At 42.2% G+C, this 15,509-nt stretch overlaps 1 protein-coding gene across 1 annotated transcript; it reads left to right on the forward strand.

Annotated features, from left to right (window-relative positions):
* Positions 1-10,258: 10,258 nt before the first annotated feature.
* On the forward strand, positions 10,259-12,001 carry LOC100770078 (vomeronasal type-1 receptor 4). The gene is made up of 2 exons (XM_027430789.2): positions 10,259-10,398; positions 10,932-12,001. The coding sequence occupies exon 2, from the start codon at positions 11,048-11,050 to the stop codon at positions 11,999-12,001; it is 954 nt and encodes a 317-aa protein (XP_027286590.1). The 5' UTR covers positions 10,259-10,398; positions 10,932-11,047.
* The last annotated feature ends 3,508 nt before the right edge of the window (positions 12,002-15,509 follow it).

The raw sequence follows: 15,509 nt of genomic DNA on the forward strand, positions 1-15,509 counted from the left end.
CATGATAGTGGCTGATCTCTTCAGGTGAAATTGACTTTACCTGGGTTGTTTTATTCACCGTGGATAGCTCCCTCTGCATTCCTCATGGACATTTGTCTATGGTCTTCTTTTCATGTGAATTCTTTTACTAACAGGTATTCATTTTATAAATGGTGGGCTTCCTGAAGACGGTTTAACTATTTTGTTTCTAAATTAAGAGGTATTTATTTGTGCCAGGTGGTGGCGGCGGCGCATGCCTTTAATCCCAGCCCTTGGGAGGCAGAGGCAGGTGGATCTCTGTGAGTTCAAGGCCAGCCTGGTCTCCAGAGCGAGTGCCAGGAAAGCCAGGACTGTTACACAGAGAAACCCCTTCTCAACTGCCCCCAAATGTAATACTTATTTATTTGCAGATACACTTTAAAGTGTGTGTGTGTGTGTGTGTAGAGGTCAGAGGACAACTTCCTTCCACCGTGTGGGTCTCAGGTTGCAAGGCTCAGCAGCAGGCTCCTTTATCAGCTGAGCCATCTCACTGGCCACAAAGTTTGTCATCATTGTCATGGTCCTCCTATTTCTCTTTTTATCTCTTTGTTTTCTTTGATTATCATTTGTTAGTTTATTTATTTATTTATTTATTTATTTATTTATTTATTTATTTATTTATTATTTGGTTTTTCGAGACAGGGTTTCTCTGTGTAGCTTTGGAGCCTATCCTGGCACTGCTCTGTAGACCAGGCTGATATTGAACTCACAGAAATCCGCCTGCCTCTGCCTCCCGAGTGCTGGGATTAAAGGCGTGCGCCCGCCAACGCCCGGCTAGTCTTTTATTTCTTGAGATTATAATTACATCGTTTCCCTCTTCCCTTCCCTCCCTCCAAACCCTTCCATATGCCCTTCCTTGCGCTTTCAGACTCCTGCCCTCTTTTGTCCATTAATGGCTGTTACATGGTACGCGTATACATCTGCATTCCTAAGAATAACCTGTTCAGTCCGTGTAATGGGACTTGCACGTATCTTTGCAGGGCTGACCATTGGCTAACCAGCTGGAGTGCTCGTCCCTAGGAAAGACTCTCCTCCCTCTCCCAGCATCCCTTAGTTGTTGTGGCTCTTGGTGTAGGGCTGAGCACTCGTGGGCTTTTCCCCATCCGTACGATCACGCCCATTGCCATTGTTCTTCTTTAGCTCATGTCTAGGTCGCCTGTGTGCCCAGAATTCCTGTGTGAGATGTGAGCTGGCTGTTGTACTTCATGGTCTTGGGAGCAATACCTCCTTGAAAACACCAGGTGGCGCTCTATACCAGGCTAGCATCAATGGCTTCCTCTACCCACGGATTTCATCTCTTTTTAAAACTTAGATTAAAAACTGTCTTATTTTACACACCAATCCCAGTACCCTCTCCCTCCCACCCTCCCACTCTCACCACGAAGCCACCCACCCCATCCCACCCCATCCCACCCCCCACGCACGCCTCAGAGAGGCCGAGGCCTCCCATTGGGGACCATCAAAGTCTGCCACATTATTTGGGTCAGAACTAGGCTCTGTATCTAGGCTGAGAGATTATCCCTCCATAGGGAATGGGCTCCAAAAAGCCAGTTCATGCACTAGGGATAAATCCTGGTCCCACGGCCAGAGGCCCCACAGACTGCCCAAGGCTAGAAAACGACTCCCACATTCAGGAGGCCTAGTTGGGTCTTATGCAGGTTCCCCAGCTGTCAGTCTGGAATCCGCGAGCTCCCCCTTGCTCAGGTCAGCTGTTTCTGTGGGTTTCCCCAACATGTTCTTGACCCCTTTGACTCCTCCCTCTCTGCAGCTGGACTCCAGGAGGTCGGCTCAGTGTTTAGCTGTGGGTCTCTGCTTCTGCTTCCATCAGCTCCCGGATGAAGGCTCTAGGATGGCGTTTAACGTAGTCATCAGTCTCATAGGGGAAGGGCATTTAAGGAAGCCTCTCTACTATTGCTTAGATTCTTAGTTGGGGTCATCCTTGTGGATCCCTGGAGATTTCCCTAGCGCCAGGTTTCTCGCTAACCCTGTAATGGCTCCCTCTATCAAGGTATCTCTTTCTTTGCTCTCCTCCATCCTTCTCCCAAGCCAACCTTCCCGACCCCCCATGCTCTCCTCCCCGCTTCTGCTCTCTTCTTCCTCATGCCTCCCCCTTCCCCACAGGCTCCCAATTTGCTCAGGAGATCTGGTCCGTTTCCTCTTCTCTTAGGGTCCTCCTCGTTTCCCAGCTTCTCCTTTGCTCAATGTCTAATATAACTTATGAGTGAGTACTTACCATGTTTGTCTTTCTGTGTCTTTGTTACCTCACTCAGGATGGTTTCTTCTAGTTCCATCCATTTGCCTGCGATTTTCAAGATGTCAGTGTTTTTTTCTTTTTCCCCACTGAGTAGTTCTCCATTGTGTAAATGTGCCACATTTTCTCTATCCATTCTTCAGTTGAGGGGCATCTAGGTTGCTTCCAGGTTCTGGCTATTACAAACAATGCTGCTGTGAACATAGCTGAACAGATGTCCTTGTGGTGTAATTATGCATTCTTTGGGTATTTGCCTAAAAGTGGGATTGCTGGGTCTTGAGGTAGACTGATTCCCATTTTCCTGAGAAACCGCCATACTGATTTCCAAAGTGGCTGTACGAGTTTGCACTCCCAGCAGCAATGGAGGACTGTTCCTCTTTCTCCACATCCTCTCCAGCATAAACTGTCATTGGTGTTTTGATTTTAGTCATTCAGACAGGAATAAGATGGTATCTCATAGTTGTTTTGATTTGCATTTCCCTGATGGCTAAGGATGTTGAGCAATTCCTTAAGTGCCTTTTGGCCATTTGAGATTCCTCTGTTGAGAATTCTCCATTTAGATCTGTACCCCAATTTTAATTGGATTATTTGGTATTTTGGTGACTAGTTTCTTGAGTTCTTAGTATATTTTGGAGATCAGCCCTCTGTCAGATGGTGAAGACCTTTTCCCATTCTGTAGGCTGCCGTTTTGTCTTACTGACTGTGTCCTTTGCCTTACAGAAGCTTCTCAGTGTCAGGAGGTCCCATATATTAATTGTCTATCTCAGTTAGGTTTTTCTCTCTTGTTGATTTTTCTCAAAGAATAAACTCTTTGTTTCATTGAGTCTTTGTATTGTTTTTTTTGTTTCTTTTTGTTGATTTCATACCTGAGTTTGATTATTTCCTACTGTCTACTCTTCCTGGGCGAGTTTGCTTCTTTTTTTCTAGAGCTCTGGTGTGCTGTTGTTAAGTCAATAGTGTGAGGTTTCTCCAAATTCTTTATGTGGGCATTTAGTGCTATGAACTCCCCCTCTTAGCACTGCTTTCAAAGTGTCCTATAAGTTGGGCTATGATGTGCATTCATTTTCACTGAAATCTAGGAAGTCTGTAATTTCTTTCTTTGTTTCTCCTTGACCCAGTGGTAATTCAGTTGAGAGTTGTTCAGTTTCCGTGAGTTTATAGGCTTTCTGTAGTTTGTGTTGTTGCTGAATTCTGACTTTAACCCATGGTGATTTGATAAGATACAGGGTGTTATTCCAATTTTTTGTATCTGTTGAGATTTGCTTTGTGACTGAGTATGTGTTCAATTTTAGAGAAGGTTCCATGAGGTACTGAAAAGAAGGTATATTCTTTTGTGTTTGGGTGAAATCTTCTGTAAATACCTATCAAATCCATTTGAGTCATGACATCTGTTAGTTCCCTTATTTTTTTGCTAAGTTTCTGTCTGGTAGGTAGACCTGCCCATTGGTTAGAGTGAGGTGTTGAAGTCTCCCACAGTGAATGTGTGGGGTTTTATGTGTGATTTAAACTTTAGTAATTTTCTTTTTTTTGTCTAGTCTATTTGATGTTCTGTAAGCTTCTTGTACTTTCTTAGGCATGTCCTTCTTTAGGTTGGGAAATTTTTCTCCTATGAATTTGTTGAAAATATTTTCTGTGCCTTTGAGCAGGAATTCTTCTTCTTCTATCCTTATTATTGTTAGGCTCGGTCTTTTCATTGTATCCAAAATTTCCTGGATGTTTTGTGTTCAGAATTTGTTGGATTTAACATTTTCTTTGACCGATGAATCTTTTCCTCTGTCAGGTTTTCAACACCTAAGATTCTTCCATTTCATGTATTCTGTTGGAGATGCTTACCTGGAGATGTTCCTGTTTGGTTACCCAGATTTTTCTATTTCCAGGATTCCCTTGGTTTGTGTTTTCTTTATTGCATCTGTTTCAATTTTCTAGTCTTGAACTGTTTTCTTCTCCTGTTTGCTTTTTCTTGACCTTTAAAAAGGCATTTATTGATTTCTTTTAATTTTTGTTTGTCTTTTCTCAATTTCTTTAAGGGGAAATTTCCATTCCCTCTTCCAGGGCCTCTGCCATCTCCATAAAATAATAATAATAATAATAATAATAATAATAATAATAATAATAATTTTGGTTTTTCGAGACAGGGTTTCTCTGTGTAGCTTTGGAGCCTATCCTGGCACTCGCTCTGGAGACCAGGCTGGCCTCAAACTCACAGAGATCTGCCTGCCTCTGCCTCCCGAGGGCTGGGATTAAAGGCGTGCGCCACCAACACCTGGCACATTGAAGTGTCTTAATCAGAGGTAGAACTGTTTAGTGCAACATGATAAATTATCCTGAATTGTGTCAAAATATAGAACATCTTAAACATAAGTAAAGTCATATATACATAGGATATGATAAGGATATCCATGCACAAAACATTGTAAGTAGAAAGAGGACCTTACCTAGTACGACAAAATGTAAAATACAAATTATCCAAGAAAGGAATACAACTTGATCGTAGATAAGTTATAGCATATGACAATCTATAACAATGTAAGTTGTCGATAGCTAAGGTAAATCACAAGAAGATATATTAATCTGCCTTCATCCCATTCTAACCATACTTTTCCCATCCATACCCTAAACTTATCTAAAAGAGATACGCGAGTCTGAACACCTCCTTCCAAACCAAACCCTAAACAGGTGTAAATTGTCCCTTAGTGTCAACAGTAGGGAAAGGGGGGCAGTTGTATTCTTAGAATTACTTCCTGCTGCAAAGGGACCAGGATACCCTCATGGGATCCTGTAGGAAGAGAATTTTTAGAGTAACGAAAGTCTCTTGCTGACTAGCTGTAACATTTGTACCCAGTCTCTGTTTGGCGGGAGATGCTTGACTGAAGTTCTTATCTGAAGCTCTGGCCAGAGTGTAATAAGAAGGCGCACCGTTTCAACTAGCTAGTCTGGCGTTGTCTAGATCAATATAGTCCCAAACTGGCTTTAGGGTGGCAATTGTCAGGTCAAAGGCGTCAAAGTGGATTAAGTGGAATAGATGAAGTGGGGCCCCATTTTCTTTCCGGAGAATTCAAAGATTGCTGTTAGGAAATTCTTTGTTTGCTGTGGAGGACTTTGATGGGGGAAGTACTTCTGTGGATGTTTATCTTATTGATTGTTAAATAAAATACTGTTTGGCCAATGAGACAGGAAGTTAGACAGGACTAGGAGTCAAAGAGGATTCTGGGAAATGTAGTAGAGAAGTGCTGATCCAGACAGAAAATGACATAGCAAGAAGACTCACATTTAAGCGAAGGAGAAACAGGAAGGGCCCTCTTGTCCCCTCCGCTCCTGCTCCAGCGGCAGGATGTGAGCCACCAGCAAGGAGGGACGCCAATAAGGCGTCCGATAAGATAAGTTTTATAAAATATATAGATTTATGATAGTTAAGACTGAGATAACAGATGAGAGTCCTAGTCATTGGCCAAGCAGCTTTGAACCTAATACAAGTTGTTTCTGTGTATTCATTTGGGCCCTAACTAGGGCGGGCGGCTGGCATAAAGCTCACACGTGGCGGTGGGGCTCGGCAGCTTTTGCGGGAAGATTTATCGTAACAGGACTTAAACATTAATATCAACACAGAAATTTCAACTTTTATAGGTATGCATACTGGGCAAGGCAAAAATCAGGAAGATAATAAATATGTGGGAAATTAGGTTTTCAGAGAAAGAATTGAGCTTAGACAAATGACAGTCCCTAGATTTTGTTTTCTTCTTCAATTTACATCAATTGGCTTCTTGATATAATACAGAAAGTCTGAATTTTATTTTAACAACATGCTTGTATTTAGAGGAGGAAAGCCAAACCCGACACCAAAGCCAGCGTTGGTTTGAGTGAATTGGGGCTAAAAAAGTATTAGGAAGTAAAGAGAAATAGATTTTTGTGTAGATACAGTTTAACAGATTTAGACATTGGTACCATGTATCAGATTCTTCCTTTGATGTTGTTTTTGGATGTCTTTAGGCATCTACATGTTCAGGGTCTTTTTGCTTTTTGGAGATGGGTTTTCCTGTCAAGACAAGAACAAAACACTACCCCTTCCTTTGTGAGGTCTCCATACAACTTGTGAGATATACCTTGACGGATGACCTGTCATTTCTCCTCATCGAGGGGTTTCTGTTGTTTGAACGGAATCTTGATCAACTTTGGTGGTATCCAAAGCTTTTCTTCTCCTGTGGAAACAAAGGCAAAACCCCTATCCCAAGTCAACACATATCCTGGTTTCCATACTGAAGTCAATAGTACATCCTTGGAGTACATCGACTGATTTAGTTCAGAAATTTTTTCTATTGTCCAGTGTCTTTCTGTGGCTCTTTGTCCTTTCTCATTAGCATTAAGAATGTTTAATGTTAGTAAAGCATTATGTAATCTGTGTTTGGGGGGTCTTTGTTCCCTCTGCCTGTTTATAGAGCATTTCCTTTAAAGTGCAATTAGATCTCTCAACCACTGCTTGTCCTGCAGGATTGTGTGGTACCTTTATGTGCTTTATGTTATAATACTTAAAAAACTGTTCCAACTTGCTGGAGACACATGCTGGAGCATTGCCAGTTTTTATTTGTGCAGGTATACCCATAACTGCCATCACCTCTAGTAGGTGTGTGATAACAGAATCAGCCTTTTCACTAAGAGCAGTGGCCCAGTGAAACCCTGAAAATGTGTCTATTGTATGGTGCACATATTTTAATTTTCCAAATTCTGCAAAGTGAAACACATCCATTTGCCAAATTTCATTTCTATGTATACCTTTGGGATTACTGCCTGATGATAATGGAGTTTGACTATAGAATGAACAAGTAGGACACCTTTTTACTATTTCCTTGGCTTGTTGCCAAGTGATGGGGAAATTCTTTTTTAAACCTTTGCTATTCACATGGTGTTTTTACGAAATTCTGAGGCTTCTAGAACACTTCCTATTAATTAATGATGAATCTTGTCATTGTCTTTTAAATCAACGACTATAATAGGCCATCCTTTAAGTATCAGAGAAGACAAGGGCATCCCGTAGGCTGAATTACTTTATTAATGGCTCTCAGGTCTGTAAGCATCCTCCATTTACCAGATTTCTTTTTGATAACAAATACGGGAGAATTCCAAGGCTAGTAGATTCTTCGGTATGTCCAGCATTTAGCTGTTCCTGAACCAGCTTTTCTAAAGCCTCTGGCTTCTCAGAGGTCATCAGCCATTGCCCTACCAAGACAGGTTCATCTGTTAGCCATTTTAAGGGTAGGGCTTTCAATTCCTCTGTAAGTCTGGCATTTGCATTCTGTTAAACACATCCTGATGGTTTGTATCTGTTTTCTGTAGTGCGTTACAATATTTTTCCCACCACCATGAGCTTGTTTATGATTCATACCTGATACTGGAAGAATGTTAATCTGGGTATTCCATTGCTGCAACTGATCACAGTCCCACAGAGTTATCACTATGTCAGCCATATATGGCCTCAGGCTTCCTCTGTGTCCTTCTGGCCCTATACACTCAACCCATCTTGTGCTTTCTTTTACTTGAGATAGGGTTCCAATCCCTAAGAATTGAACATTTGCCTCCTGCAGGGGCCATCTTGGAGGCGAAACTAAAACCCTACTTATCACATATCCTTTCTGCTCCCCCTGGATGGTGAGGCCTTCCATAGGGTGTCATCAGAGTCTATGGTATCCTTTGGGATAGGGCCTAGGCCCACCCCCGTGTGTCTTGGCTCAGGGAGTATTCCTCTATGTGGATTGGGCTCCCAAAGTCCACACCTATGCTAGGGATAAGTACTGAACTACTACAGGAGGTCCCATAGATTTCTGAGGTTTCCTCACTGAAACCTATGTTCCTGGGGTCTGGATCAGTCCCATGCTGGTTTCCCAGCTATCAGTCTGGGGACCAAGAGCTCCCCAATGTTCAGGTCAGCTGTTTCTGTGGGTTTCACCAGCCTGGTCTGGACCCCTTTGCTCTTCACTCGTCCTTCTCTGCATCTGGATTCCAGTTCAGTTCAGTGACTAGCTGTGGGTGTCTGCTTCTACTTCCACCAGCTGCTGGATGAGGGCTATCGGGTGGCATATAAGTCAGTCATCAATCTCATTAACTGGGGAGGGCATTTAAGGTAGTCTCTCCTCTGTTGCTTAGATTGTTAGTTGGTGTCATCTTTGTAGATCTCCAGACATTTCCCTAGTGCCTGATTTCTCTGTAAACCTAAAATGTCTCCCTCTATTATATTATCTCTTATCTTGCTCTCTTCTGTTCTTCCCACAACTCAACCTCCCTGCCCCATCATGTCTTCCTCACCCCTCCTCTTCTCTTCTCCTTCTCCAGGTTCCCTCTCCCCTCCCCTGATGCTCCCAATTTGCTCAGGAGATCTTGTCCCTTTCCCCTTCTCCAGGGGACCATGTATGTCTCTCTTTGGGTCCTCCTTATTTACTAGCTTCTCTGGCAGTGTGGATTGTAGGCTGGGAATCATGAACGCTCATTTTCAAATGAACAGGATTTCCCAGGAGACAAGGAAAAAATTGTGTATTTGTTGGTTTTCAAAAAATTCCACGTATCCAAATATTCATTTGTGAGTGTAATGTACCATGCATAATTGTCAATTGGCCAACAAAAAATTTTCAGTTGAAAACAGGGATGTGTGCTTGTCCTAGACTATCATAAGGTACCAGAGCAATAAACGATACATTATTCTTTGTTTTATGTCTAGTTTCCACATATAGCCATCCCAAATGGCTAGCATGTTCACTAGGAAAAATACTGCATAATGATAGCTTGCTTCTCACACATTCAAGTGAATGTTCTTTGACTGTGTCTAAGACAATAGTTATCACATGAATTTTCACTTTTCATCTTTGAAGAAATCAAAAACTAAGTCCACAGTTTTCTATGAAACCTAGAGCATTAGCAAATGTGGTTGAGCTATTTATTTCTTAGTGGTTGCTCCATCCATATCTTTGACTGTATGTCCAGGATTGCTTCCTTACACAGCAGATTCTCTAGATACTAGCACAGTCTATCATGCCTGTGACAAGGACTCAGGAGTGTATCAGAAAAAAAATCATGATTTACCTGAAAACAAGTGGAGTAACCCCAGGACTCATGAGGGGAACACTGGCTTTAGTTAATAGATTTGTCAGACTTAAATGCCCTGGGAACAAAACGGGAAAATATAGAATGAAACAACTTCCTGAAGAATAACAGTCTCCAAATGACATGTTAATGGATTTCTGGAAGGATTTGGTGTCAGCACGTCCTTGCAAGAGTGAACAGTATGGAGAAAAGTACTCCCTGGAAAGACACATAAGGAATCCCTTGATCTGCCCTTGAGTGCACCGATCCACACCTGACTTCAAGATCAATTAAGAACTTAGATTCTCCCAAAGGAAACATGGAAAATTTTTTCTAACTTCTGCCCAACTACTCATTAAGATCTGAAAAAACTTCTAGGCATCATCATAAATTACCAGAAGCTAAAAATGAGGAGTATTGCTTTGGGGATAAATGAGTTTTCCCTCAATGGAGGTATCCCAAAGTTTCCATGCAGACAATCTGACTGACACCACAGATGATATCATAATGAGCTCTCTGAGGGATGTCACGTCTAAGTACACTGTTATTTTAGGAGCATTGGAAACCTGGACTCTGCTGGGTCACCTTCACAGCATTGCATGGAAAGTGAGGAACAGTTAAGTTCTTTGCATTCTTCCTCAGACCAAGATCTACACAGAGCAAGAAGGTCTTCAGTGGGTGAGGCACTTCAGAGATGCTTCAACAGAGACTGTGCTCAGGAGCTGTCCTGTGAGCATCCCCATCCTTGTGAGGCTCAAAGGTAGGATTCTCTCAACCACAGACTTCTTAAAATTCCCTTCTCCCCTTTTGACTTTACAGTCTCTTCTGAAGCCAACAGGAATCATTGTTCCTTCTGGAATTCTACAGTTGAACCCAAATGGGTCAATGTTTTGCTTCAGTCTCAAAGAAATGTCTCTTTCACAGATTAGCATTCAACTGAAACAAGCATTCAGTGTGACATCTGTATGTGAGATGGTGGGTTTTCGCTGATGCCTGGAGGCTGAGTGTTTCTATGGAAAATATATAACCAAGTAAGATGCAGACCCAGCATCGGCTCGAAAAAGGTATAATTTTGATTGTGTTGATGGTTTTAAATGTGCCAGAGGAAAGGTGGAGATGGTGCAGATAAGTCTCTGGGACCTGATTGCTTAGAACAACAATTAAGGTAGTAAAATTGTGAATAAATGGGATTCAATAGCAAATGGGGATTGTTTTCATATAGGGGATACTCATGAAAAGCTAGCTTCACCAGTGTGATGAGAACACTAGTGGCTTTATCAGAAACAATTGGTATTCTGTTATGTCGATGAGCAGTGTGAAATTTTCTCAACAAGTTGATTTCCCGCAATTTAATTCAGTTACCAGATTTTATATGGTGCATATAAACATTTATAATATAGGGAAATTAAATTTGTGCATCCATTCCATCATTTTCCTGTATTCATATGCATGTCCATAGTGAATTAAAATGTGTGTTGTTTTGTTCCTGATCAGTAAAGTTAGAATTGCAGCATCCAGTCAACCTTCTTCTTCAGGCAGGAGGAATTCAGTAAGCACAAATTTTATTCTGAGTTAATGTCCATGCATTGTTTTCCAGGCAAAGATCCTGTGGTCTGAGACAGTAGTGTCTCCCTTCCCCGGAGAAGGAATCACTCCAAATCAATTGGCAAGCTCGGAGAAGAGAACAAAGACTTGAGGGCAGCACTAGCACACATGATTGTCACTCCAGTGTCCACTGACGCCCTCTCCATGTCTGCTCATAATAAAGCCCTGAAAACCACTGAGGAAGCAGCTCTTCAGATGATCTTGAATTGCCAATTTGGGGTTGGGACTGTGGCCAACATCTTTCTGTTTGTCCATAATTTCTCTCCAGTCTTGACTGGCAATCGGATGAAGCCCACCCAGGAGATTCTCAGCCACATGGCTGTGGCCAATGCCTTCATCCTCCTCATCACTGTGTCTCCAAACAATATGATGGTTTTTGCTCCAAGGATTCCGCTGACTGACTTCAGATGTAAACTTGAGTTCTTCATTCGCCTGGTGGCTCGAAGCATAAACTTGTGCTCCACCTCTGTCCTGAGTACCTATCAGTTTGTCACTCTTGTTCCTGGTCATTGGGTTAGCCTTGTGCTCAGAGGAAGAGTGACACATTTGGTGAGTTATTCTTGTTATGGTTGTTGGTTGGTCAGTGTCATAAATAATGTCTACATTCCAATGACAGTCACTGGTCCACAGAAACCAGGCAATGACACTGTTCCTAGAAGCAAGTTGTTCTGTTCCACCTCTGGTTTCAGTGTAGGCATTGTCTTCTTGCGTTTTGCCCATGATGCCACGTTCATCAGCATCATGACCTGGACCAGTGTCTCCATGGTGATTCTCCTACGTAGACATCACCAGCGAACAAAGCACATCCTCACTCCCATTCAGGACCACAGAGTCCATGCGGAGACCAGAGCGGCCCACACCATCCTCACGCTGGTGGTCACATTTGTTAGCTTTTACCTCTTAAATTTTATTTGTATCATCTTTCACAACTTGTTAATAGACTCTCGTCTCTGGATGAGACATGTAGGTGAAGTTTTGGCGGTAAGCTTTCCCACTATCTCTCCTTTTCTGTTGATCTTGAGAGATCCTAAGGATCCTTGTTCTCTGCTCTTCCACCATTGAAAACCAGAGTCATTAAAAATACCAAACCCAGAAGATATCTCGACTAATACCATTAAAATGTTCTATTCCACAAATATGAGTTGGGCATCACTTTAATGAGCTAGGCATGGTGGTCATTGTTTTTAATTTTTTTTAAATGTCCAAAAAGGAAAATGTTTATTTAAAGATATCCTGTGATAAATGTTTAGTCAAGGAAGTATCCCTTACAACATGAATAATTCCTCCATGATTATAGGTTAGTCACTTTGAATTTTCATATACTGAATTATGTTTTCTTTTTTGTTTGTTTTTGTTTTATTTTATTTTATTTTTGCTTGTATATGTATATACTTATATTTATATAAAAAGAGCAATAATGGCAATATGTTATGCATCAATAGCAGCAACAGCTTTTCCAGGTTCTGCAGTCCTTTGAACAAAATTGTAGAGATTATCCAGCACACTCCATTTAAAAAAAACAAAAAACAAACAAAAACAAAAAAACAAACAACAACAACAACAACAAAAAAGTAAAAAACAAAATCCCAGAAGACAGCACAGTTCTGTTGCTCTTGTGGTACTTGGCACCATTTTTTTTTTAAATTAGTTTCTCATCATCTGGGAGGAAACCAATCTGAGCAACATCATTAAAAACAGCTCTGATAAAGCATGGTCACTACTATGTATCATAAAGCAGGTCCACATATGAGTGAGTACATATCATATTTGTCTTTTTGTGATTGGGTTGCCTTGCTCAGAATGGTTTCTTTGAGTTTCATCCATTTTCCTGCAAATTTCAAGATTCCATTTTTTTTTCTGCTGAGTAGTACTCCATTGTGTAAATGTACCACATTTTCTCTATCCATTCTTCGGTTGAGGGGCATCTAGGCTGCTTCCAGTTTCTGGCTATTACAAACAATGCTGCTGTGAACATTGTTGAACAGATGTCCTTGTTGTATGAATGTGCTTCTTTTGGGTATATGCCTAAGAGTGGAATTGCTGGGTCTTGTGGTAGACTGATTCCCATTTTCTTGAGGAGTCGCCATACTGATTTCCACGGTGGCTGTACAAGTTGGCACTCCCACCAGCAGTGGAGGGGTGTTCCTCTTTCTCCGCATCCTCTCCAGCATAAATGGTTATTGGTGTTTTTGATTTTACACTGTTTTTAATTTTAAGAGTAAGGTTATATAATCATTTTGTTGATGGGAAATGGTCTCTGGTCAGGATGTGATTGGCTCAGTGACTGAGTTATCTGTGACCCTTTGTTCTCATGTACATAACTGTTCTCTGCTGCAGGCTGGTCTAAAACAGACTAAAGCAACATGCCTTAAACATCAACTTAAGGGGTTACAAGGTTTGCTCATTCTTTTATCAATTTTTATTTAAATTAAAATCAATCTTATTTTACATACCAATCCTAGTTCCCTCCTCCTCCCTCCAACCACCTGCCCGTCCTAGCCCCAGTGCTCTTCCTAATAGAGGTTGAGGCCTCCCATGGGGAAATCAAAGTTTGCACATCATTTGCTCAGGTCAGCAGTTTCTGTGGGTTTCCCCAGCATGGTCTTTTTTTTTTTTCAAAGCAGGGTTTCTCTGTGTAGCTCTGGAGACCAGGCTGGCCTTGAACTCACAGAGATCCACCTGCCTCTGCCTCTCGAGTGCTGGCATTAAAGGCGTGCGCCACCAACGCCTGGCTCCCAGCATGGTCTTGACCCCTTTGCTCATCACTCCTCTCTCTCCACAACTGGACTCCAGGAGTTGGGCTCAGTGCTTAGCTGTGGGTCTCTGCTTCTGCTTCTATTAGCTACTGGACGAAGGCTCTAGGGTGGCATTTAAGGTAGTCATCAATCTCATTATAGGGGAAGGACATTTAAAGTAGCCTCTCCAATGTTGCTTAGAGTCTTAGTTTGGGTCATCCTTGTGGATCCCTGGAGATTTCCCTAGTGCCAGGTTTCTCATTAACACTAGAATGGCTCCCTCTATCAAGGTATCTCTTTCCTTGCTCTCCTCCATCCTTCTCCCAACCCAACCTTCCTGACCCCCCATGCTCTCCTCCCCCTCCTCTTCTCCCATTCTTTCTTCCCTACCTTGCTCTCCCCTCCCCATGCTCTTAATTTACTCAGGAGACCTTGGAGGGTTCATGTATGTCTCTCTTAGGATCTTCCTAGATGTAGGTCTTCTTCTAGCTTGGCTCTGAACAAAACAGGATCTATTGTTACCACTAAACGATTTCAAAGATGAAATTCCCATTAGCGCTAAATGTGTTGTGTGCCATTGCATTTTAGTTACGAGGTGTAGGCCTTGATGCCTTGGATTCTACTCAGGTGAGAGTTAAGCATCGGAAAAGCGTCACTTCTCGCTCTGTTGAGCAATGCAAGCTGCCCGTCACTGCAGGCGTGCAGAGGAAAAATGCAAAGGCGGCTCTTGCTCTGGAACCTTAAGAGGTTTAAAGTCTCAGGACCAGGGGAGGAGACCCATTAGCAAACTCAACATCTTCTCCTGATAGACATTGTCAAAGGATTCACTCTGCGCCCTGGTGAGATGGGTTTTCCAGTCATCAGAAACAGCTGCCAATCATAAGAAGAAAGGAGTATCAGGGCAGTGAAGCTGCCACTCAGGTCAGGTTAGTTTCTCAGAAGATTAAAACCACGCACGCATCTGACTAAAATTTTCCACTACCCGTTGTCATGTGATGTTTCTCTGGGGTGACTAGGTTCCACTGTCCTTCTCTGCCCCAAAGAAACACGTAGACACTATATTAGTTATGAATACTGTTGGCCTTTGGTTAAGGTTTCTTATTTGCTAGGCCAGTCTTAATTATTAACCCATTTCTAATAATGTAAGTGTTTCCACATGGCCTTATCTTTTATTTATTTTTTTTTATTTTTATTTTTTTTGGCTTTTCGAAACAGGGTTTCTCTGTGGCTTTGGAGGCTGTCCTGGAACTCGCTCTGTAGACCAGGCTGGTCTCAAACTCACAGAGATCCACCTGCCTCTGCCTCCAGAGTGCTGGGATTAAAGGCATGCACCACCAATGCCTGGCTTTTTTTAAAAAAAGATTTTATTTATTATGTATACAACATTCTGCTTCCGTGTAAGTCTGCACACCGGAAGAGGGCACCAGATCTTATAATGGATGGTTGTGAGCCACCATGTGGTTGCTGGGAATTGAACTCAGGACCTCTGGAAGAGCAGTCAGTGCTTTTAACCTCTGAGCCATCTCTCCAGCCCCCCATGTGGCCTTATCTTAACGGAGATAAGGTCTGGGCCTCTTACTCTGTTGGGGTCTACATCTCGTCCCTGCTTATAATTGATTCTGCCCTGTACTGTCACTTCCTGCCTGGATCATGGGGAGACTTCTCTTTACTACATTTCCCAGAATCCTCCTTGACTCCTAATCCCACCTAACTTACTTCCCTATTTACCAACAGTGCTTTATTCATCAACCAATAAGACAAACATATACACAGAAGAACATTCCCCATCTACTTGTGAATGACCAAAGTCAACAGAGCCCACGAAGTTTATTGCC

The sequence above is a fragment of the Cricetulus griseus genome, chromosome 9 (genome assembly GCF_003668045.3).
Source record: "Cricetulus griseus strain 17A/GY chromosome 9, alternate assembly CriGri-PICRH-1.0, whole genome shotgun sequence".
In the NCBI taxonomy this organism is placed as follows: domain Eukaryota; kingdom Metazoa; phylum Chordata; class Mammalia; order Rodentia; family Cricetidae; genus Cricetulus; species Cricetulus griseus.